The 24,582-nt window shown below is 47.8% G+C and overlaps 8 protein-coding genes across 8 annotated transcripts; 5 read left to right on the top strand and 3 right to left on the bottom strand.

Moving 5' to 3' along the window:
* Window positions 1-40: 40 nt before the first annotated feature.
* Window positions 41-2,061, bottom strand: FTJAE_4236 (uncharacterized protein; the record flags this gene model as incomplete). The annotated part of the gene is made up of 2 exons (XM_037350619.1): window positions 41-1,939; window positions 1,990-2,061. The coding sequence occupies 2 exons, from the start codon at window positions 2,059-2,061 to the stop codon at window positions 41-43; spliced, it is 1,971 nt and encodes a 656-aa protein (XP_037208645.1).
* A 133-nt stretch (window positions 2,062-2,194) lies between these two features.
* Window positions 2,195-6,998, top strand: FTJAE_4237 (serine threonine kinase; the record flags this gene model as incomplete). The annotated part of the gene is made up of 8 exons (XM_037350620.1): window positions 2,195-3,435; window positions 3,480-3,519; window positions 3,589-3,840; window positions 3,883-5,896; window positions 5,941-6,337; window positions 6,383-6,486; window positions 6,537-6,761; window positions 6,811-6,998. 8 exons carry the CDS (start codon window positions 2,195-2,197, stop codon window positions 6,996-6,998), a joined length of 4,461 nt encoding a protein of 1,486 aa, XP_037208646.1.
* A 323-nt stretch (window positions 6,999-7,321) lies between these two features.
* On the top strand, window positions 7,322-8,296 carry FTJAE_4238 (uncharacterized protein; the record flags this gene model as incomplete). Its single annotated transcript, XM_037350621.1, has 1 exon — window positions 7,322-8,296. One exon carries the CDS (start codon window positions 7,322-7,324, stop codon window positions 8,294-8,296), a length of 975 nt encoding a protein of 324 aa, XP_037208647.1.
* Window positions 8,297-9,628: 1,332 nt separating this feature from the next.
* On the bottom strand, window positions 9,629-12,150 carry FTJAE_4239 (h-type lectin domain protein; the record flags this gene model as incomplete). The annotated part of the gene is made up of 5 exons (XM_037350622.1): window positions 9,629-10,764; window positions 10,833-11,330; window positions 11,399-11,612; window positions 11,667-11,848; window positions 11,898-12,150. 5 exons carry the CDS (start codon window positions 12,148-12,150, stop codon window positions 9,629-9,631), a joined length of 2,283 nt encoding a protein of 760 aa, XP_037208648.1.
* A 574-nt stretch (window positions 12,151-12,724) lies between these two features.
* FTJAE_4240 (uncharacterized protein) lies at window positions 12,725-15,981 on the top strand (the record flags this gene model as incomplete). Its single annotated transcript, XM_037350624.1, has 10 exons — window positions 12,725-12,781; window positions 12,847-13,424; window positions 13,478-14,000; window positions 14,049-14,120; window positions 14,201-14,273; window positions 14,389-14,402; window positions 14,462-14,768; window positions 14,826-14,926; window positions 14,990-15,600; window positions 15,660-15,981. The coding sequence occupies 10 exons, from the start codon at window positions 12,725-12,727 to the stop codon at window positions 15,979-15,981; spliced, it is 2,658 nt and encodes an 885-aa protein (XP_037208649.1).
* Window positions 15,982-16,749: 768 nt separating this feature from the next.
* FTJAE_4241 (uncharacterized protein) lies at window positions 16,750-18,265 on the top strand (the record flags this gene model as incomplete). The annotated part of the gene is made up of 2 exons (XM_037350625.1): window positions 16,750-16,989; window positions 17,036-18,265. The coding sequence occupies 2 exons, from the start codon at window positions 16,750-16,752 to the stop codon at window positions 18,263-18,265; spliced, it is 1,470 nt and encodes a 489-aa protein (XP_037208650.1).
* A 282-nt stretch (window positions 18,266-18,547) lies between these two features.
* FTJAE_4242 (uncharacterized protein) lies at window positions 18,548-20,924 on the bottom strand (the record flags this gene model as incomplete). The annotated part of the gene is made up of 3 exons (XM_037350626.1): window positions 18,548-18,907; window positions 18,961-19,517; window positions 19,571-20,924. 3 exons carry the CDS (start codon window positions 20,922-20,924, stop codon window positions 18,548-18,550), a joined length of 2,271 nt encoding a protein of 756 aa, XP_037208651.1.
* A 1,404-nt stretch (window positions 20,925-22,328) lies between these two features.
* On the top strand, window positions 22,329-23,468 carry FTJAE_4243 (uncharacterized protein; the record flags this gene model as incomplete). The annotated part of the gene is made up of 1 exon (XM_037350627.1): window positions 22,329-23,468. One exon carries the CDS (start codon window positions 22,329-22,331, stop codon window positions 23,466-23,468), a length of 1,140 nt encoding a protein of 379 aa, XP_037208652.1.
* Window positions 23,469-24,582: the final 1,114 nt, after the last annotated feature.

Genomic DNA, 24,582 nt, shown 5'->3' on the forward strand with positions numbered 1-24,582 from the left:
AATTATAGTTATAATAATTGCTAAAAGGTCTTTTAATCTACTAGCTAGTTATAAGATTTATTCCAACGTCCCAATACAGGTTGTTCAATCCAGCAGCGTCGTTTTCTGCCTGAACCCCGCCCGTCTCACCAGCCAGTAAGCATCGCAGCGTGATATCCCTGTAAGTCTCCCCAGCGAAGAAAGCCAAGTCCGATTTGCATTTCTTGATAACGGCTTCTTTGAAGTGCTCGGGTGACATGGAGTTTGCTCTTGAACCCTTTGCTCCTGACTCGGCGACTTTTGCGATGGGTCGCCAGTAGCCAATCTCAGCTAATAACAATCCGATAGCATAAATGTCATGGACGCGCTGGAAACGCTGTTCGTTACCAGTCTGTTTGGCTCCTAATTTGAGACGTTGGCGTATGTCGGGATGCAAGTATACAACTTCAGTATCTTCAACTGACGCTGAGATGGAAAGCTCAGCAGGTGAATCTGGCCGAGAAATTGCGAAGCCTCCGATGATAGGTTGAGTCAGGTCGAGGACCTTTGACTTTGTGTCTGCCTCGTCAAGAAGAAATGCTATGTGCAGGGAATTGAAGCGTTCGTGATGCCATCGAGTCAAAAGAAAGGTATAGAAGCCCATGACTAGCTTTGATGCTAACTGAAGCCGTTGGTTTAGACTTGGAAGAGCATGCTGTACTCGTGAAACTGATTTACTACCCGCCGCCGACTTTTGGCCACCAGCTAGCATATCGTAGAGTGTATAGACCTTTGTAGAAGATGTAAGAGTGCGAGGCAAAGTCGAAACAAGGCCAAAAGACCTTGCACCACCAAACTCAACGAATCCAAGCGCGTGGAGGGGCTGTATTGCTGAAAATGTTCCGATCTGCTGTAAAGTATACGAGATTCTTGCCATCCGAGAGTGAGCCAGTTTGTAGGCGTCGAAGTCTTTTGGAATGGGTATCCATTCGATGAGAACTGGGGAAACATCACCGTCTTGAGTTGTGTACTGAGAGATCGTGTATTGACATCCCTTGAAGACGTCGGCAGCGACAAGACCTTCAAATGCAGCCTCTTTGAGCTCCATCTTCTGAAGTATAGCATCCACATCAGCGCTCAAGCCCGCGCCATCTTTGAAGCGCTGTCGAATAGTCATGAGTTTAGCGCTTTGGCTTAATGTTGTGTTGCGATCATTAGACAGATTGACGATGTCCTTGATATTGTCTGGCGAGTCCAAAGCGTAACCTGCAATTCCGAGCTCAAGGATGCTGTCTCGAATATTTTGGGGCAGTATGCTATAGAGAGTGTTGTTCCAGTATATCATGGACTCCAGTGAATCATCAAGTGCGGTTTTGTCGGAGTCTTCTTTCCATGGGCTGGTGCTGTGTTTGATCCGAGTTGTCCACGGTGTATGCTTCAAGAGGTCACTAGCGAATCGCTTGAGTCGCTGTCGCGATTTCGCTGCAGCCTCAGCGAGGTCTGCGCCTTGATCTGTGATAACTGGTTCAGCTTGCGTGACGACCAAAACACCATTTCGTTGTAGTATTTCCTCAATCTTCTCGAGTAATCTCAAGACGCTTGTCGCAGCGTCAATAATGGGCTTGCCGAACTGCTTATCTAGCGTGATCTGTAAAGGCGATGACTGAAGTGGCACATTGAGAACAGAATGCGATGACCTCTTCGAAATCGCAAGGTGTTCCAAAGCAGTCCACCACGTCTGGAACCGAAAGAACTCCATCTCCAACTTGCACATCCAATCCGCAACATCATCTCCAAAATCGTCCGCTCTTCGGATGACGCGCCATACTTCAAAACCCTTCTCAAAAACAGAAATCAGACCGCCAAGGCCGATGATAAAAGCTGGTATCTCAAGACCAGACATTTCGACGCGTAGAAGTGGGTTGAAAGGAGGAGGTTGCGCAGAGAAGCAGGTTTGATGGTTTGACTGGCGATCTAGACCCTGATAAGCCAATGCAGGTAATCAATAGCGTCGGAACCCCTCATTTTTACGGCCCAAGCTGAAAGTCTCACAGCGATTTCGTAAGCTTGTGAGGGAAGATATCGAGTTCTATTGGCCGACATGGCTGAGATATGATACAATCTGGTTTCAGCCTAGCGAGCGAAATCAGCCTCACGTTCCGAAGCATGCCTGAAATAAGACGCCATCCCGCGGCGGACCTTCAACCAGGCTCTTCAAGGTCTTTCCATCGTCAAAATGGGCGATTTTCAATCATTTTCGACATATTCCGCTCCCTTTTCGGCAACGGAATTGATTAATCGACCCGATAAAACATACGCAGTCAAAGGCCAAGCTGAATTCTTGGCTGTCGCCGTGGCCCTCGATGTCCCCATCCTCAGCGCTCAAAACAATGTCATCGCCAGCATGAACATCCTCTCAGCTGGTGCAGGTGCTTCATTCGCTGTGTTTGCATCAGCTGAAGAGCTTAGTCTCGACGCAGACGAGGACTTTATCAATGCGACACCCGGAGTGCGCGATTGGATTCAGAAAGCGAAGGACAGCCAAAAGTTCAGACGATATGTCACAAAAAAGATTGTTACCGCTCAAGGAGTTGCGAGTGACTCGCCTCAACTTGCCGCTGCTATTAACGAGATACGAGTTTTGTCGAATGAGACTATTCGACAATGCGATTTTATTGTCTCGATGCTAGCCATTTCGTGGAGCGAGTCACCGAGTGTCGGGCGGTTTTGGCCACAGGTTTTGCTCGAGGCTGCTGATGAGGGGACGTTGGCGGAGTATCTCGCCTCTAACAAAGCGGACTTCAAGTCCCAATTGGCAATATCCATGAACATCGGCCGTGCGCTGCAGTTTCTCCACGCTCACGGCATCGTGCACGCTGATCTGAAGCCAACGAACGTGCTCGTCTTCACGTCTGGCTTGGATGAACACCAGCATGACCTCCTTCATAAAACTGGTCTTCCGCCAATCCGGGCTAAACTTTGCGACTTTGGATATGCGGTCATTCTTGATGATTATAAATCTGAGCACATGTTTCAAGCGAGGATTGGCAGCCTTCCATGGATGGCACCTGAACTTGACGCCGAAGAACCTATTAGATTGGAGGATCTTCATAAGACGGATATTTATTCTCTTGGATTACTCACTGCCAGCATCTTCATGAAGGGTTGTACACCGCTTGAGTCACTGAGTCCGGGTGATGTTTTGGAGATGAAGAAGAAGTCACCCGGCCAGTCAAGCTCAGCAGTTGGATCACTCATAGAGAACATCAAAGAGAAGACACCTCTCTCGGAACAGCAGGAAGAGTTCGTCTACGCCTTTCTCGAGGGAACCTGTGCACCTTCACCCTCGGGCAGGGTGTCATTATCAGCGATACAGAGTTATCTTTTCCTGGGACTCATGCAACATCTACATACTGGAAAGGCAACCATTCCCCTAGAGTGGTTCAAGGATCTACGGCCAGCTGTAGACGGATACAAGTACGTAGCCCCATAAACATTTCGGTCATATGCTAACTTCCAAGGGGCGCTCTGGGTGCGCTTGAGAAGAAACATTCAGGATTGGTAAGGCTTCAACTTCAACAGGCTTTGTTGTTAGCGAATGTTTGCTGACACGTGGTGACTGATTCTCAGACAAATGAAATCGACCAGGACGAAATGCTCATCCAACTACGACAAATGTACGACCAAGTCATATCCATCAGGATCAACAACCCAGAGTTCGAGAAAATGCTCGCAACATGCTTCGAAGATCACAGCCTCAAACCAGCTAGTCTCAAGAAGTTTAAGAAGAACTGGAAGCCCGATGAGGATACTCAAGACAGTGAGGGCTTCATCTCTCGAATGGAGGAGACATTCGATGGAGCTATCTCTAAAGTTCCAGATGTAAGTAATGCATCGCATTGAGAGGCGCTCCTGACCAGCTAGTTTGCATTTGAGCACACCTTAAACGTATCACTCATCCCAAGAGTGGCGCAGGAAGAGGTCTTTCGGGATTTGAGGGAAAGCGTTGAGTCAGGAGATGTACAAAACTCTGCTGCTCCTTTGCATCTTGCAGGCGCATATCTCAATGGACAGCTCGTCGAGCCATCGATAGAGAGAGGCCTGGAGCATCTTGTTACAGCAGCTATGATGGATAACCCTGATGCATTGTCTATTATTCTTAGAATCTTCGATGCATGCGACACCCCTCTGCCGCCAGAGAGCAAAGATGAACTTCTTAGCAAAGTTGAGTCATACGGAACAAAGACGTTCGGTCTTGCTCAAGGAACACTATTCGACCATTTAGTCCCGAAGCATCTCTCAACCACTCAAGTCCTCGGCAAGACCTGGGTTCACAAGTGGCCAGAGAAGTATGAAGCATATCTCGCAACTGAGAGAAAGTTTCCGAATATGTTTCTTCTCCACTGCAACAGCCCTTTGTTCTTGAAGGACAAGCCAATTATGAACACTCCAGTATTCGACTTTGATCGACTATCGTGTATGAAAGATGCAGGAAAAGAAAACATTGACCCAGGAAGGATGGAGGAGTTCAAAGAGGAAGCCACTCGACTTGACTGCCTCAACTGCTGCAACAAGGATGGCTTTACCCTGCTTCAGATTGCAGCTTGTAAGAACGATCTTGCCATGGCGCGTGCTCTAGTCGACCTTGGTGCTGATGCTAACGCACATGGCAACACTCACGGCTGGGCACCATTGCTTCTAAGCTGCCACTGCGGCCACTCCGACATGGCAAAACTCCTTATCGACAACGGCGCTGACCCAACTATTCGAGAGACTCTCTACGGCGCGACGGTTCTTCACTCCCTAACGCAGTTCTCCAAACGTGAGCACTGCGAGGAGATATTTGACATTGCTTTGTCAGCTGGTCTCGACATCAATGTCCAGATGAAGAACGGTGCAACTCCACTCCACACTACATTTGCATCATGGGATTATTCTCAAGGGCTGGCCACTGAGCTTCTGCTGGAGTATGGTGCAGATCCGACGAGACATGTCCAAGAATGGGATGGATTCTTGAATTTCAACACTGCTATTGCGCATGCGGCTCAGCAACTTGACGTCGATCTTCTGCGGAAAATGTTAGCTGCCTCAGAGGCCTTGGTGGCTATTCTGGGCTTGTCAGCACGACGTCAACTCAGCGATGCCAAAGCTCAAGCGCTGAGTGCTCTTTTCCGCAGAACACGCTTCTACTGTATGTGCGTCGGAGGCAAAGGGTACAAGGAAAAGTTGGAGACTGTCATCTCTCTCCTAGCTGACGAAGATACTCGGGCGGTGATGATTGAGAGACGACGAGTGGATAAGAAGCAACCGACCGATCCGTTCTTGACGATGTGCACCTTCAGAGGGTCAGGCTTCTTCGTCGATGCATTTCTGAAAGTCTTTCCAGATACTATCATCGACGATCCTTCGTGGAACTTGCCCCGATTGTTTCTTCATGTCGCTATTGAGAGGAGAGATATTGAGGCAGTACGTGCTTTTGTCAGACAAGGTGCGAATATTCTCACCAAGGAGAGACGAGGGCGGAACGCTCTTCACTTTGCGGCGCACTACTTCCCCAAAATCTTGCCAGAGCTTATCACGACGCTTGAAGAGTTCCCCTTAGAGAAACGACAGAGCAAGAGCATGACGGAGATATTGGAGGGGCAGTGCAACTCTGGCCTTACAGTGTTTGCTCAGCTTCTCGTCGAAGGCTACGATGATGAGCGCAAACTGGCTGAGGCTCTACGTGCGAAGCACTCTTTGAAGCATGATTACAAGATGAGTCGAGATGGCACGTGGGTAACATTCGGAGGCTACCTCGTCTCACTCGCTGTCGCCGATGGCTTGGTACCCATCGAACATATCCAGTATCTCCTCAATCTCGATCCACTTCCCGAGTACGTAACTACACCGGCGGGCAAGACTTTACTAGCAACAGCTATAGAGGGCTTTTCAGGATGTAAGTGTCCGCACACTTATAACGACACCACTGACCTTGCCAAGCTCGAGATTCGTATGACCTTGCATGCCACCAAATCACAAGAATGCTCTTAGCAAAGTACCCAGCTTTCGATGACATTTTTCGCATAGCAGATGAAAGAGGTCGGACTTCTCTGCACATGGCAGCTTACTGGTCCAACAAGACCGCTTTGCAAATGATCAAAGACCATGCACAATGGCACTTCCCCGGCAAGAAAATTCCATGGAATACAGTGGCTAGTGGCAACACGGTCTTGGACCACGCGTTACTCGGTATCAAAGAGAAGTCACTCCCAGCGCTTGATACTGAAGTCAATAAAGTGGCAACAAGGTCTACTAAGAAAGCTGCGTTGGCGTGCTACGTGTTCTTACGTGAGAATGGGGCATTGCATAATTGGGAGTTGGAAGGGTCCTTGGTAGCGTGAGTTTGACCAAGTATTCATGAAAGTACTTCTAATTGGTATAGGGCACGGTTGATCATGTACCCACCTGACTTCCAGAAGATTGGCCTTTTCTTGAGACTTGCGACACAAAGACTCGGGCTAGGTCCACCAGACGTCGACTTTGACAGTGAGTTACCCAAGCAATATTCTCTCAAAGTTGATATCTGACCAAACAAGGATGCGTCGAAGTTGGCACCACTACCAGTCTTGATGGAAGGCTTATCCGAGTTCCGGTCGTGGACCTCATCTGGAAACATGACAACTTTATCCTCAGATTCTATTCAGTCCGCATATCTTCTCTAGCAGTCGAAGGCTTCCGTCAATTTCACGGCTGGATTGAGAAGAGAATGACAGAGACCGAACCAAGATGTTATGAAAGTCTAGGTCTACCCGCCGGACTTTGTAAGTACACCCCGATCAATGCCGTTGATGTGCTGACTCTGTGTGACAGGGCCGTTCATGACTCTCACCTACGGCCAACCCATACCCTACGCAAAAGACACTATGCGCTGGACTCGTGATGGGCGGGTTTGGACTGAAGAGGAACGCGATGGTCTGAAGTCACAGTTTTCTTCACTATGGGAGATTTTCTTCGGGGAGGTTGAAGAACAGTTCTTGTCTAGGTTCGAGATGGCTTAATTCCGTGTCGGATTTCCAGATTTGGTAGTTCTTAATCCCGCCAGCGCCGCCGTCCGTCTATCTCCGGTGCTGTAAGCGCTAGAGCCTCAGCACACTATTCCTAAAGAGACCTCTTTGGGAATAATGTAATTGATACGTCCGATAGTAAAATCCGTTTGATGATAGAGCTGTTGCAGTATAAAAGAGAAGAAGATCAAGGAAGGACTCTTTAAATTGCAAATAGCACAATAATTATTACGAACAAAGTGCAGTTCCCTCATCTGCAAGAACACGACTGACCGACTTCATCCTCCTACAAAGAAACAACATCTTCACCATTCACAATGCCCAAAGTTCTCATCATCGGCGCCACTGGCTATCTCGGCAGCAGACTCTGCAACGTTCTTGTCAATAGCGGCCAACACAGAGTCTACGGTATCGCCCGCAATGAAGCCAAAGCCAAGTCTCTGGCCGTCGCTGAAGTTTCCCCCATCATCTGCCCCGACCCTATCAACAAACCAGATGCTTACCTCGACGCGATTCGCAACTTTAACATTGATATCGTTGTTGACGTTTCTGGCGCAAATCAAAACTCTGCAAAGTTCCTTGCTGATGTGAAAGCCGTCGGCCAAGAGCGTTTGAACAAGGCCAAAGCGGCTGGTCTCACGCATACACCTAAGCTTGGGTTCATTTACTGTTCGGGAACTTGGGTTCATGGATCAAGTGATAAGCTAGTCAACGATCTTGAGACTGTGGGACCTGATGCCCCTGCACCACCTGCACCGCTTGTCGCATGGCGCGTCGCGCATGAGAACGCTGTTCTTGCCGCCTCTGACGTTCTGGACGTGGCTGTTTTACGTCCGGCACTCATATACGGCGGCGAAAGTACTATCTGGACCGCCTTCATACTTCCACTCCTTCATGCTTCCCGAGATAAGTCATTGGACACTATCAAGATTCCATTGAGCGCTAACTCTCGCCCCGGGCTTGTGCACGTCAGCGATGTCGCTACCGGTTTCCAGAAAGCTATAGAGAAGCTTTCACTTATCAACAGCACCTCGGTCTATCCTGTCTTTGACCTTGTGACAAGCCAGGAGAGAATGTCTGATATCTTTACAGCTCTGGCTTCGCACTGGGGATTCAAGGGACACTGTGAGCTGGTAGGACCAGGCGATGATTTGTTCGCGGAGGCCATGGGAACTAGTCTACGAGGGTCGTCTGACCGGGCGAAGCAGTTACTTGGCTGGGTACCAACGAGACTGAATGGCTTTGTCGGTGGTATGGATATGTATGCTGATGCATTTGCCGCACAACATTAGTCCCGACTTTTGACAAGCGAATAGAACCGAGAGTCTGCCACTGGAAGACTTCGAGCTTCTAATGGAGGCTTCAGACTTTGCTGGCTGAAGGAAATACATATACATTATTTACAAGGCCTATGCTCTCTTCTGAAAATATGATGTGATCTCCTCCTCCGCCCCTAGTTTCTCTCTGTAGGATCACCGCCTCACATCTCACAGACTGGCTCAGGCTTACAGGCGTCAATTCCTGCCATGTCGTAAGCGGGGACAGGGTTTTGAACTATTGAAGAAGTAATTGATACCCCCCTCCAAGTCCATCTTGTCCACTGGGGGAGAAAGAGCCTGAACATAAGTATTTCTATCCTGAATCGCGGGCTTTGGAAGTATGTAAATTGAAGGCCATCGCCGTTGTTAACGACGACTGTAGCAGGCAATGCAAGAACAGTGAATAGAAGCAGAAACAGAAGAGCAAAGCATAGCTGTTTGTTACTGCCCTGGCTCTCGCGGTAAATCAGTATCCTTCATTGCCGTGAAAACCTGTCGTTGCCTCTGCCTTCCCTCTAATAATCACTGCATTCACTCCGCATCAGTGCGCTTGCTATCCCTATATAAACAATCTACTTTCCACTCTCAACTCACTTTTTACTCATTCCACTCAAGAATCTACCAATCCAAGGTACATAACATCTTGACTTTACTCCATACTCAAAATCACCGGTATCTCCACACTCAAGTCGTCCTTTTCCCATTCAACAACCCACCAATCTAAGCTACAAGAACAATTCTACTATACTCTATACTTTGAATCACCTGAACAATCACACGATGTGCATCAAGAGCATTGTAGTTGACAAATGCGCCACTTGCAAGGACGAAATGAATACTCATATCGTTGAACGTCCCTGTCCTAAGGCAGGAGGTGTATTCGAAGGTTGCGGGAAAAAGGCTATACCTATTGACAGCGAAAGCTTGGAAGATATTTGCAGTAAGTGCCGCAAGAAGGCAAAGAAGGACAATGAATGATAAGCATAAGAGCTTCTCAGCTGTCTTGCTGGACGTAAGCATTATTCTTGTTGTCTTTTGCAGAAGCTAGGATAGGAATGAAATCAACTACTTTCTAAACTCTCTTACTCTAAACTACATGGATCAAAGAACTTAAATATCTGGCGTTCAAAAATTCATTACGCCATGAGAAGCTTATTCCCCTTGTAGCATGTTTTATCGGGCACAATCTGGACTTAAATGACGTTTTAAAGAAATGCATATCGAACGCAGAGAGCTATGTAACAATATGCTGGTTTAAGAGGTAAACTGATCTCACGATGTCCCCTAGCTTAAAAAGGTCAACAGTTAAATCTCCGAAGCACACTGAAAGAAGTCTGGATCAAACGCAATACATGAAAAACGAGCCTCATAGCAATATGTGTCCCACCAAGGATCAACCGACACTTTCATACCTCGTTGGGTAACATTTGTGGCCTTTATCTCGCATCTAGGGTTGAACTGGGAATGGGTATCGAGAAGAGAAATGGCCAAAAAGATATCAGGTCTTCGCTTTTTAAACTTTCCTTCTGGAAAGTCCACCGACACGAAAGGCGCCCATATATCGGAATGTTGCCCGTATTTGTGAATACTGCCACCTCCAGTAAAAAGGCGGGGGTGATCAGCAGCGTGCGCGAACCAGACAGCATTGATGTGGACGAGCTCTGTATCCCCCCAACTACCGACTCTCATAACGCAACCTTTTTCAGTGATGCCAATGACTTCTGCACGAACACGAAGGTTCTTCGTTGTATGAGCCTCGAAACCCTCCAACCAGCAGATAACACTGGGCTTCGTAGTATATGTGTTGCCGAAAGTAACAGGAATCTCGTAGTAGTCACCAATTTTTGTTTGGTTCCAGTTGCTGACTCTGCCGAATTCATTCTGACTTGACTTAGGTAACTCCAACATACGTGCCCGAGCTCCTACCGGTGTGGAGCTTGGATCACCGTAGGTTGTGATGGTAGGTGCGTCTTTTTGGTCATCTTTACGGGCAATTAAGCTGTATAGCTGCTTCTGCCTGTCAAGGTCGATCTTTTCGAAACCCATGACAACTTGGTTCCAGTCAGTGCCTTTTGGAGCTAGTTGGGTCTTGAGTTGATTGTCAGTAATCTCTGCGACACCAACACAGTCTCGAAAACGAATCGGCAGAGATTTGTTGAAGAAGTCCCTCGCTCGGCTGTAACTTGAAGTCCACTGATCATCTGTTAGCATATGTTGTTGGCAGCAGTTGAGGGTGAATGGAATTCCAATATCGCCTGCCTCTGCAGACGAGAGAAGATTGAGAGAAATGGGACTTAATCTACGTGCCAGCTTCGTCGATGTTATCAATTCTTTAAGATTGATTCGTTGGTCGTCATCATCTCCGTATAAGGTATTCGCAGACAAGTCTTGAAGAGCGCTTATCACATCACGAAAGCTTATCAGCATAGGATCCAGTACATCTATCGAACCAGGTCAGCTTTTGTCGGACGTTTTCGGTAGAAGAGGTTGAATGCAGTTCAATACTTACTGGCGTTGAGCATATCAACGTAATCCTCAATCTCTTCAACGTAGCCCATGCTTATTGCCAGCTTCTCTCGAACAGAGATTGCAGCGCGGGCTTTGGCATAATCGCCATCGTTTCTCCAGAGCCCATCGGGTCCGCTAAGTGTATTCAATACTCCTTGCATCTGGTAGAATGCCGAGCAGACAGCGGTGAAAGGAGGATGCAGATAGTCTATCGAAGAATAGTTGACATTCTTCAAAGAGTCTACGTCTGTAAAATCCAAGTTGGCTTCATCCAACCCTTGTAATGCCATATGGGTTGCCTGGGTGGGGACAACATGACCGTTTGATACATAGAGTACCATTCGCCTGGCTATCTGATATGGTCTCTCATCACAATCAAGGAGTTGGGGGTGATTTTTCATGCTCCCATCTGGGTTTATCTTTTTCATCTTAACCAGAGTAAGCCACACGGTGTAGAGCCTAAAGTCAGGTTGGTATGTTTGCGTATGGGTTTTCCACACTAAACAGTATAGAAGGAGTTTGTCAGTCGCCTTGAAAAGTGGTCCACAGTTCAAGCTAGAGACTTACGGTTGTTCTTGATCTGCACTGGGCCGGTTTCAGCGAACTGTGCCCCAGCCCAAAGTTTCAATCCTGGCATATTGCGAAGTCGTAAAGCTTCGTAAAAGTTTTCTAGCAAGAACCGTTCTCGTGAACGTTTGTCGTATGCCGCCTCTACTGCACCTACACCAGTTATAAACTTTGCAAGCCGAGTGTCATCGCGCCTGGATAGAAAGTCCAGGAACTGGCTATATATCAGTATCGACTCCCACGAATTTGACAGGTTGAGCAAACATACAGAGCCAGTCGATGCGTCTTGTCCATGTCGGGCCCTTTTCAAGGACTCATTTACTCCGATCAGCATATCCCAGGCCTCGTTGAGTGCCCCAAGAATAATTGTTTGTGTTTCTTCAACTTCTGGCGAGGGGGATGCGGTTTTGATACAGATCTCTTTCAACATCTGTATCGCCTCGACCGAGTCTAATCCTAATCAGTACTTCGGAGGGCTGAATGGTTGGAAACTGTATACCATGACATGCTTTCCAAGCCGTGGCCACAGACTTGTCGGTTGCCTCGGCGATGGCTTTCAGAGACGAGAGCAAGCCCTTCTCCTTGGTATCTGCCGAGTCATCCCATAGAAGTGGCTTAAGTTGCTCGATATTTGTATGACCCTCGAGTGCCGTGAAAATATTGTCCAAGCCAGCTTGTTGGATATAGGTTGTACGGTCGAAAGATAGCCCATCTGATTCGCAAAGCTTTACAAGACTGTCGACTGTTGTCATTGTGAATATAAGATTCTGTGGTATATGGAGTTTTCTTCTGTGGCACTTGTTAAATAGGAAATTCGTTCTGAATGTGTAGCTGATAACCAAGAAACTGAAGCTGGAGGCAGCATTCAAGGGATGCCATAGCACGCGCAGAAGTTGAGGACAGTTATGGACACAGCCAGCCACCTTGCTTGGAGCATTCTAGGCATTCAAGACTATCAAGTGGCTTGCCAATAGACTCGAAATCTAGACCACAAACTGGAACAGAAACAGTGGGACATTAGCCAACACAAGGACACTATCGCTTGGTGGCAGCGGAACGGACCATATCCGACGAGCGGGGTAAGGTGGACAGAGCCAGACCGGTACTTCTATTGGCAGACACCAAAATGGAGGTAAATTGGATCTGCATCCGTGTATGCAGCCAGGTATGCTAGAAATCACTAGCGTATACTCCGTACATACACACAGCGAATCCACTAAATAAGCTGACTTTGTCATAACACACGGAGAGCAACTTGTCCTCTAAGAACGACAACCAAAGGCCAACCTCCGCTATTTTCCTCAATAACTTTGAATCATGTCAGCAATGATGAAGCAGAACGACTTATCGCAGATGGACCTGACTGCTGAATACAGCAGACACGTAAGTTTTTACACAAGTATAGCAGTGGAGGTTACTATAGTACCTATCTAATTAAATCATCCCAGTTCTTCCGCCGCGGCGCTCACCTAGATCTACGGAAGATACTGGAAGACTTGCCATGCTCTGTTCGCTATCTTCATCTGTATTGTGTCAGTCTGGATCACAGCGGACCTCTCAAAAATGGAACAGTACATATCGAAATACCACACACAAGCGAGCTACGTTATATACACATTTTCACTTGCACCTTTCTGGACCGCCCCGATATTCGGAGCTTCAATCTCAGCACGTCAAAAGATCTAAAGTTGGACGTCTATTTCGAAACGCTGCCCTCGAGTCTTGTTTGCCCCGCTCATGATGGTCAAGATATAAGTACCTCGCGAGGTAGTCCCAAGTTCGATACTTACGCGCCGAAAATAAACAGGGTATCTTCTGTGTCATTGAAAGAAGACTTGGAGGATCAGTTCCAAAGTCAGCTGGAAGCAGCTCAGTCGACAAAAGAGACTCAGGACATGCTCGGATTCCGGATTAGGAGTTCACTTGAACATGTGACCTTCGGACCACTAGTAAAAATAGCTGACGGAGAGTTTGCAGATTCAGGACTTTTGACCGTTCCAGATGGCCCAGCGCTCTTCGATACAACGTAAGCTGGATTCATTCTCGATAATCATTTTATTCCACTAATCGCTTTCCCAGTCGCGCCTTAGGAAACCTTCCACTTTTACTCAATCATGTTTTTGCTCTAGCATGCAGCCATGTGTTTCAAGGGCTTAGTGCCTCGGATACTGAGGACAAAGAGCATGCAGAGAGAAAGGCAATGGCCTATCTTTCGTACATTTGCCGTTGCACTAGATCCCGACCAGAGTATTCAGCCTTGAAACAGGATGCTAGTACGTTACTGCAGCGCTTAGAGCTACCGCGACGGTACCCGGGGCCATTTTCAATAGATGCAGTCGTTGGGGAGTATATCGTTCCTCTCGAAAGTCCCTCCAAGTATGAAAGGTACCTCAAGGAAGCCATCACAAGCTGTAGTAATGTCCAGCAGTCGATTGACAGCTTGAGATACGCAACCGATATGACTCAAGAATTGAAGAAAGACAACGCTAAGGCATTGGACGCTCTATCAACGCTTGCCCTCGGGACTGTACCGGATGATCAGTACTACAAAGCCATGATCAAGAGTTGCGAGGTAGTGGCAAAATGCAAAAGTTTCATGTTGGTAAGCGGCCCTCCTCAAGCGAGATTTCCCCCGCCTAACGTTTAGTAGGAAAGGCATGACAATCTCAAATCTACCCTGGTTACGTTCAAAAACAACATTGACCTCTATAAGAAGAAAAAGGTTCGTGATGAGTCGTTTGTCTGAAACTCATGGACTCATTGTTCGGTGCTGAGATGCTAATTCGGATCCACTAAATATAGAAGAAGGAGCTAGAAATGGCCATTTGGATGGGCGTAGGCGAGATTGCCTGGGCAGTTTTCCTCGCCCTGTGTAGTAAGTAATCCCTAATCGCGGGATAACTGTAATATCAAGCTGATTTGTTTCCAAAAAGCGGGTAATCCAGCTGTTGCAATGCCTGCTTTGATCGATGCTACTACTGGAATCGCAGAGGCCGCGCAGCAAGTAGGTCCCAACCTCCAGATCCATCATTGTGACTCATCTAATACCAATGCTACATACAGGTGGACCTGGCCGGCTTATCAGGCGAGGCACAAGATCAGAGCTCCGAGGCGAATAGCGAACAGCCTGAAGCTCCAGCGCCGAAGGTCCAAAAGTCCCCAGTCAAGAGCGACAAAGCTGCAACACCTGAAAAGCCTGGAAGCAAGGCAAGCGATAAGGCAAAGGATATTGGAAAAGCGGCCTTGAGCGCGGGGAATAAGATCTTCAAGGCATGGAAAGTATATGACAGTAACATGGCCATTAAACACGAAGCAGAGAAGGTCCGACGCCAGTCCATCGACGAGAGTCTTTCTGCTGCTGCCAGAACTGGTTTGTACTTCAGAGGAATAGTATTTGTTTGATGGAAGGCTGACCGAACTTACCAAGCGTCTGAGATCATAACAGCCTCGTCTCCGCCCTTTGACTACTTCGGACTTTTGTCAGATTTGCAAGAGATTACTGTTCAAGTGGACGAGATGTTCAACGTGGTAAGTCTAGACACAAAACGCACGCCTTAAATTTGGAAGGTTCCTACCTAACATTGTGTGAAGCTCAAATTCAAGCTAGGCTCCGATACTATCGATGGACTCGAAGAGTATCAATCCGCCCTCAAGAAAATGATGATCCGCGGCAAAACTCTCATCGAAGCCCAACGTCAAATGCAGCTGGACATGGATGCCTATCTCGGCGCCGTTGCTGAGAATGCTCTGAGGTCCAAGCGCAAAGCAGATATCGAGAGAGCAGCAAAGGAAATTGCGAGCGATACTCTTCCGACTCACAACCATATCGGCGCCCTGAACAGAAGCTTGGTTGTCCTGAAGCGAGTGGTAGTCCTGCGGCTACATCAATACTTGTTGAGGCTCAGGTATCTCTCTTCGCGCTATAGTGATATCAGCGTTAGCGCATCACCTGAGATGTCTGTCGACAACCTTGAAGCCGCCGCACGCAATTTGGTATCGCAAATTGACAGTCTAAGCTACGGTGCTCACAACAATCAAACGGTTCCTCGAATCGAGTTTAGCATGAAGAATGATGAAGACTACAATATCTTTGTTCCGGAGTGGAAGACATCGCTGAAAGAAAACAGCGAGATCCCTTTTCTGATCTCATACAAGCATCCCTCGGGATATGGATACTATGATCTACGAATTGACAGAATCAGGTGAGTATCTCTATACTTTAGGTTCGTTGGGGACTAATACTAACCATGCACATGTATAGCGCGCAGTTTCTCAAAAAAGACGGACAAGCTTTCACCAACGTCAAATATGATATCTCACTTGGGCCGATTATGGTCGATCGGGATCCAGATGATAGACTGCACCAATACTGCGCTGACGAATTCCGTATCAAGAAGACTGACGATCAGGGAGATTGGACATCTGCTTCGCAAACCGACAGTGATGCTAAAATACTTCCTGCGCTGTTTACATCCGGTATCATTGATCTAAGCCATACAAACCTGCGCAGCAATGAACTCAGCGAGGTTGCCGAGGTGAAGCTTGTTGTCTTTGCTCGCGGAACGCCATTGAAAGGGTTCTAATAGAATTACCTTTACTGGATTGTATAGAGACCATGAGAATCGATCCGAGAAGTGCAGGCGATTAATGGCTCTGGGCAACAAACCAAGAGCCATCAATCAAGATGTGAGGAGAGATAGGCTCATAAGTAACCGCAAGGAGCTAATACACCCTATTCATAAGATCAGTTCATGGGCTGTAAGCGATCTTGCCATGTGCATTGAAGGGGATCTTGATGAGCAGCAGAGGGCTTTGTGGAAGCTATCCATTAAAAAGTGAAAAGATTTCCATAGTTACTCAATGTCGATAAGTAAGGATTTGGGATAAGGCACTGTAAGGTGGTATCAAACTTATATCATTGGCGGGACTGTTAGGCAGGGGTGCAGATCTTTACCCCTGAATGCTTACGGATTTTTTAGCGCTGAGGATCACCCTCGCTGACCATCGGTCTGCCAGCCCCCCAGCCCAAACCAGAAGTTGTGACAGCCTATCTACCTCAATTAGACTTTTCGGCCTCCTGAGAATGACCTTGTTTTCAAAGTGACAATTGCACGACTTCAAAAGCTTTTCAAGGATACGGCAGTTATCAATCCCGCATGTTATCTGATTCGGCAAATATTACACGAATCCCAAAGCGCACAAGCTTCACCGCCACTCACGCCAAAGTTTCACTAACTGTGATCTAAATGCTGACACTCGTAATCGTACTACCAATTCACTTAAGAACAAACTGTAACCCAAGTTTGGGGCCTTAGAATCCCAGTACTTTCACTATCAATCCAGTGCCAAAGATGGGAGCTACGATATCCAGCCTAATGGGCGCGCCCAAGCGGCCTCAGTTTCCTACAGTGCCCACTGACCAAGTACTTCCTATGCATGCCTTTGATGACACGCCGTTTATGCGCAAATGTCCATTGCTGTGGACGATCCGATTCGATGAGATTCTCGACGGCGACATGTTGAACGATGCACTCTCGAAACTCTTTGAGATGGACGGTTGGAGAAGACTTGGCGGCAGAATACGCCTCAACGTGAGAGGTTTCATTACCAGCAGGTGCGATTAACTAACAATCCCAGGACCAGGGCAAAGCTGAAGTTCATGTTCCAAAGGAATATTCAGCACAAAGACCAGCGGTTCACTACACCAAGGCTTCTTATGACATGCCCTTTGCAGACCACCCCGAAGCATCTAAACTACCCACTAGATCAGATACAATCGCCTTCTTTCCAGAACCCGCCGACTTCCAATCAATCGGTATAGGTCCTGGTGCACCAACTTCATTTGAGGACCTTTGCGCCACCGATGCACCGCAATTCTCACTGCACGTTGTCACATTCCAAGACGGGACACTGGTATCACTCACCTTTTCACATATGACCACTGACCTCGGCGGATTGTCAGCAGTTCTTGAAGCTTGGTGTTTAATCCTAGCTGGAAAGCCTGAACAAGTTGCTAAGTTTCCAGGATACAAAGATGATGTTATGGCTGAGCTGTACCGAGCTGAAAGCACGGAGAAGTCAAAGACCGACGGCTCTCTTCTTTCGGGTTGGAGGCTTGCGGTCTGGGCTCTTAGGGCGACTTATGACGGGTGGATGTATCCCCTCGAGACTCGAACGCTGCGTGTGCCAGCCAAGGCTATCGATGCCATAGTAGCCGAAGCCAGGAGTGAAATTTCGCTTGAGAAGACTACAGACGGGAGCAAGCCATTTGTTTCAGAGAACGATGTCATACTGGCCCTCTTCAACCGCTCTGTCGCCAAGAGTATGGGCAGAGGTCGAGCCATCGTCACTCTCATCGCCGTCAACCCCCGCGATCGTCTCAAAAGCATTTTCCTTCCCGACTCAGCATACGTCCAAAACGCACCCTGCGGAGCATTTTTCTACTGTCCCGTCAAAGACGCACAGGATCTTCCCCTCGGAAAAGTCGCCATGCTCTCCCGCCAAGCCGTCGTCGAGTACTTGACCGAAGGACAGATCAAAGCTGCAGCCAAGGCAGCTTACAAGTCCATGATCGAAGGTGGAAACCCGCCTATTGTGGGTGATACGGCAAGTACAATGATTATGTCGTCTAATTGGGCCAAGTCGGGGTTCTTGGATAAGACTGATTTTGGACCTGCGGTTGTAGGAGGGAGCGGGGGACCTGCAAGGCCGAATTATTATCATATGGGAAAGCTTACGCCTATGATATTTCCTGTATCAGTCGGGATCAATATGGGACGGGATGGGGATGGGAATTTGTGGCTTGGTGGTGACTTATCAGCAGACTCGTGGGCGATGTTGATGGAGTATTTGAAGCGATATGAATAGCAAACAAACGCTTCATAACACAAGTTTCCATCATTCCTGTACTCTCTATTCCTTTTGATAAGCTAATCTTTATAGCCTTTAATAGCATTAAACAGCATAGAGCTGGACCTCATACCCTATCTTATCTAAGTAGTCCCCGTTTCTATACTATCACCAAAGCCCTCGGCGTCTTTACGATTCTTGTAAAACTTCTTTACACTAACGGGTGTGACTACTAATATCTGGCCCCAGCGACAAGAGCTCTGCTCGAGACTCAGCTACCATTACTTCTACATCATTACCCTAGGATGGCCTCAGTGAGACGCGGCTATATGTATCCTCGTTTCGTGGAGCTGGTCTGTTGAAAGCGCTATCGGCATGTACCTCACCGAGCTCCGCGAGGTTGACAATCGGCTGTTTGGATGTCGATGTAGCTACGTGGCCTGTTGTAGATCCCGCCTTTTCCACGTCTTCTGACCCGCCGCTGACGAAGGGATACTCGATCCTTGCCATCTGACCAGGCGTAGTAGTTGGCTCTTGGGTATGAGTTTGAGAACGGGGGACAACAGTACCATCCCCTTGTGAAGGAGAGTTGTAGGAAGTTTTCAGGTCGGCAGTACTGCTTTCTGCCTGCAGCTTTGTGTTCTCCACAAGTCGCTTATCCTTTATTCGTTAGTATTGACTTTGCATGGACATTCGGGCCGGAGAACGCTAACCTTCAAGCGCAAACGACTCTCATTTCTGGAAGCGTTACCAGACATTTCGCCGTTCCCGTGTTCCATGTGTGCATCCTCATGGTCATTGTCGTCTGGTATGACAATACTGTTGGCTGTTGAGTAACCGTGGTTGGCTGTCAATCGAGGATCTTTGTTCCGGAGATATTGGTCCACAATCCTAGGGAAAACAACCTCAGTATGCCCAGGATTGTATGCCTTAAAGCTTGTTATAGGAACCCAACCAACATTGCATTGTTCTGGAAACTTGTCCTTGTGAAAGTAAACAACAGGATAAGCCCTTTCTTTGAATCTGTGGCCTCCGTCCTCGTAACCCTTAGCCCAGCCTCGAGGACACTGATCAACCGTCTTGTCAAAGAGAAAGCATGCAGGAGTGTCTCTCAGTAGCTGTTTCATGCGTGGAAAATGGTCAAAGGCTGTCCATGGGAGAACAAGAACTGCACAGGTATGGCTCTTTGTAGGATACCTGGCAGCGTATACCTCGCCAACAACAGGGATGATTCCAACCTCCTGTGTTAGATACTCTTTGGTTCGGTTTCCTGGTGTCACACTCATGGGTCCGGCAACCTGAGGAAACGACCGTCTTGTTAACCAATTGTTTTCGCAGCCAGTTTCTCGTTACAGTCAAGAACACGGGCTCCGAGCATCTTGACTGCAAGGGAATGATCCCCGCTTATCCCATGCTCCTGGCCGATGAGGTGCCGAGTAGCCCCTTGAATTGGATCCTGGTAGAAGTGCTTGTTATGTTCCTTGCATTCCAGGATGTACCAGTGTCCAAGCTCTGGAGGATGCTGAACAATGATGTACTTGATTTGGGCGTTTCCATCCTGGAAGACTTGATCAAAAGAGATGACTTGTTCTTCGGGGATCTTAAGGGGCTCGATGGGCGGCTTTTGTCGTTTATGTTTTCGATTGGATGCTTCCGCCTGAAGCCTCTTCAAAGGAGCGCGAAGATGGGCGACAAGAGAATCAGTCCATTCTTCACCAGGGTTATTGTTTAGAGTCTCTGTGCCTTTAACAAATGATGCCGACTGATTTGGGATCTGAGAAGACGGCCACATGTCCAAGCATGCTCTCCCTCCATTTTGATCCAAGTTCGTCTCCGAAGCTGGCATCGCTCTCGAGCTTGATCTTGCCTGTGGGTCAACAACATTCTCTGAAAGTCGGCTCGCATCGGTAGTTCGGTTTGGGGTTGAGGCTTGAATCGCCACTGGGCTAGTAGCGCCTTGTCCGTCCGTGACTAGGTTTGACTGTAATGCGGGCTCACGTTCTTGGATCGGTGTCTGATGAAGTGTGACCTGGGAATGATCCATAGTCTCACTTTGGACCAAGACTCTGGCTTTTGTCAAAGCTGGCGCCTGCGCTAAAGCCCGATCCTGGTGCTTGGAGTTTCCTGTCACTGGGAGTAAACTCTGATTCTGACCCGATTCCAAGTCTATTAGTGTTTCAGCTGTGATGTTAAGATTAGATTCCTTTTCGCTTCGAGCTTCCAGCAACGCTTTGGATCCTTCCTTTACACCGGTATCCGCGACCATTGGTGTCTTGGAACTCAGGCACTGGTGTAATACAGTTGAAACCGAGTGATCCCATAGAGTATCCCCCAAAGTCTGGAATGAATCGCAAGCAAGCCTCTTGTTGGCGGTCTCCAGGCGTTCTGCAAACTGCCGTTCCAGCAGGGCGACTGAACTGTGATATTCGATGTCTAGCTCTCTAAGGTCACCAGCAAATTTAAGAACCGCATCTGATCGTCTTGCATACTCATTGGTATCAGGAGAGTGCTTCCCCAGTTGGCAAATCTCCTTGTCATAGTTTCTTAGCAGCACTTGACGTTTTTCTCTGTATTCTGTCTCGGGGCTCTTGATTTCGCTGATCTCGAGGGTCCATTGCTCACAAAGTGCCTTGAGAATCTTTGTTTTGGCAATCGCTGCATGGGTAACGTCACTCATGGTGATTATTTCTGGGTAACTTGAGAAGCTGGAAAGTAGAGATCGGCGAGGAGGGGTAATTGAGCGACTGCAAGGCCGCGCTGATTATTTATGTCGGTTCTATATATATATCCCTGTTTGCTCAGACTTTGGTGTGGCTGCCTTCTGCCACCATCTCACAACACCTAGCTAACCGGATTCTATGGTGTACTATGGAGCAAACAAACAGAACAATGATGGAGAAACAGGAAAGGTTTACCTGTAAATAGGAGGCAACTAAGCGTCCGCTTCTAGACGCAAAACAACGTACTAAACATATTACATTCTACCATGTTCTATTGTCAAACCCCTCAGGAACATGTTCATATCGGGTACCCTGGCGAACTGCATGGCACACATGGTAAGTCGCTCATGTGATGAGAGCGTTGCCTAAACTCGAGGGGATGTTGACAAGGGTAAGGACGGATGGGCGCTTCCGGCATCATTACAGTCAGCTATTGGTCGTCAAGACTCCACTATACAGGGATTTGATGATATCACGCCGCTAACAAACCCAATTCTCTAGGGGTTTGAAAGAGTGCATCTGCATTCGTAGTGAAGAGCTGGCGATCATCGTATGATATCGAGGCTTGTGAGTCGCTATGCTCAGCTTTATCTTGAGCAGCTCGGCCCTTGCAACCTTTGTCGCTGTAATGCCTGCCAGCTACTGGCTGACGACGCCTGGGCGTCTGGTGCCAAGTCAGTTGCGTGATTTAATGCTGGTTTCCTTGGACAGCCCTGCCCGGGCGCTAGACATACCACTAGTCACGGATTGAGACAAAGTCCCATAGCAAGACTATCCGTGATTCGCAGAACCTTTAGCGTTACCAAACTGTCGGGACGCGATTGACCAATGACTACGGCTCCAGAGCCGCCGTTGTGCTTCACAGTAGGGTAAGTTGCTCTGGGCGCTTTTCTATCAAGTCTCCAACCATCGGAGAACGGCCTATTGAGGCCAATGTCAAGATTAAGGCCGATCGGTACTTTCGATCAGTCTGGATGTGAGGGCATAGAAGCATGTGGAAGACATAAGCACGCCCAAATGTATGATTCACTGTTACAACAAAGTCTCGCGTCTTGCAAACTGAATGTATGAAGAATCTTCAATTTCAATACTTTCCAATCGTTGAGATTCTATACTTTTTATTCTGTGTTGGAAGCCTAAAGCCTAACCTTATCGCGAGGAATCATTGATCTTGTATGCTGTAGGTTAACATTTGTTCGATATTTAAGCTTCCCACAAATTCTGCTGCGCGTCATACAATCACCTCTCCTTCGAGTATAAATGTAACAGAATCCGTCCTTTTCTCTTTTTTAATTTTGTCCTCTTCATCGGTATCGATGAACCCAATCGAAACAAACAACACGATCAACTGCCATCGCAATATGGCTTTCTCACAGGCGTCTGGCCATCGGCTATCTTCAGATCCTTTTTCTGCACTCCCAACCGAGATCAACATTCAGATACTAAAGCACCTTTCCCTCCACGACATGCGATCTGCCACCGCGTGCTCGCCCATGCTGTCAAGCACCTTAACCGGCAATCGCCAGTATATTCTAGAGCCACACTTGCGAGAGGTCCAACTTAGCTATGGTGACATCTCATTGTTTCACCTCGCAGCGGCAGCTATGCATCTTCGTGAGCTGCATTCTAAGCACGACGGAGATACCATCCTGGTCCTAGAAAAGCACATCAAGCCTGTCATGGACTATATCTTGTGGTTGAACACAAAGACGGTAGAGGAAAGAGGCGACATTAACCTCTACATGGCCAATGCAGCCCAAGACCTCCTGCCCGAGATCATCGGCGCTTTCACAATGGGCCCGTGGGAATGGTATCAACTTGAATCTCAGCATCGGAGCCCTGGCTCGCTCTGGCCGGACAAGGCCCCCCTGGGCTTAAGGGCAGCTTTTAGCGACGGATTCCTAAGATTCGATTGCTACCGGAGCATATTCCATCACAAAAACCAAAGCCTTTTCCAGGAACAGGTTGCGATGACGGACGTCTTCTCGAATTTCTGGGACATACTCCATCACAAAGATCAAGGCCTTTTCCAGGAACGTGCTTGTATCAAGGATGCCTTCTTGAACTCGTTTCCCCCGTTTCCGAAATTCGATGATGAGATTCTGCGGATGTACCCCTATACGATTCTGGGCAAGATTGATCACCGATATGGCGAAATCATGCTGGAGCTCGACAGAAGGTATCATCGCCGTACTAAAGGCGTTGTCTGGCCAAAGGGGGCGTGGAAGGAGTATCTTGCAGAAACGGCCATGATTAATTTTCGGAATCGTACTCCGGACCAGGAACACTACTTCGTGCATCGTCTTTTAATGCAAGGCTATCCCAAACTTATGTTTTTTGAACAACTCTCCCCTGAGTCGCAATTGAAAACTCTGGAGGAGGAGTTCGAAGAACTTGTTGTGTCGAACCTACGGAGATATGAAGCGTGGGCAGCCTACAAAAGGCTTTATTATCACAACTTTTATCGGCATTTCACTCTTTGGGGCTATAAAAGGCAGTAGCGGGACAGAGGTGCTTTGTAACCTGGTATAGCTGTTCTCTATGCGAGGTGGTTATGGAAATAGACTGCTTGACTGCGGGGTTGGCAGCTTTAGGAGAGGGAGAATCTGAATAGCCTTGACCCTTGACGTTGGTCCAACCAACAGATAAGCAAAGTTGGAAATGTTTGGCAATAGTAGAAATGCCATAGTGTTGTAGAAATGAACTGCTGATATTGCCAGATTATTTGAAACATTGTGGCCAACCTTGGTGACATCATGGAATAACTCACAGCCAGTCGATATGGAGACAAACCATGATCATACAAGAGTTCTGAGAACCCAGCCACTTCGGCACATCTCGAGACAAGCCAAATAGTTCATGTACCAGGAGTCACCAACTTTAAGACCAGTGGGTGCCTGAAAAGTGGAGGACGATCTTGACCCAAAAGCCAATGCTATAGTCCACTGGCCGTTTATACTTTTCTGTGTTCGGATTTCAGCAATAGCATTTAGGGAGACCAAACTCTGTAGCGCCATCTGAAGTTTATACACGCATGAACCAGCAGGGTCGATCATGTGCCAGAAGTAGCTGAGCCATACTGTTGCGGTGGACATATTTAAACAAGAGAGACGCCACCAGTTCTTCTGGCATACTCTTACCCCCGCACCATCAAACATGACCTCCCGACAGGAAGCGCAGCATCAAGGCTGCGAAGATTTCTTCTCGGCCCTGCCACCTGAATTGAGAATGGAAATACTCAACCAAACCCCACTCCAGGATATCCGTCATCTGATCTCAGCCTCACCTGCTCTACTACGCACCTTCCGAAGACACCGGGCCTCTCTTTTAAGGCATCATATGCAAGAACTGCTTCAAGTCTATGGGGATGAACGTATTCTGCCTTTTGTCACATTCACCATGGATCTCCGCGCTCTTCGTGCCAAGTCACAGGATCTGACACACTCGGAATTAGAGCAAAAGCTCAAACCTGCACTGAATTCCATTGAATCAGAGGAATGCATCAGACAACCAATCGCAGGCTACCTAGATCTCCCAACTCTGGAAAAGGCTCAAAATCTAGTACCCGAGCTTTGCCTTGCCTATCATCACCATCAAGGGAAGCATCACACCTTG

Source organism: Fusarium tjaetaba (genome assembly GCF_013396195.1).
Source record: "Fusarium tjaetaba strain NRRL 66243 chromosome Unknown NRRL66243_c0000082, whole genome shotgun sequence".
Taxonomy (NCBI): domain Eukaryota; kingdom Fungi; phylum Ascomycota; class Sordariomycetes; order Hypocreales; family Nectriaceae; genus Fusarium; species Fusarium tjaetaba.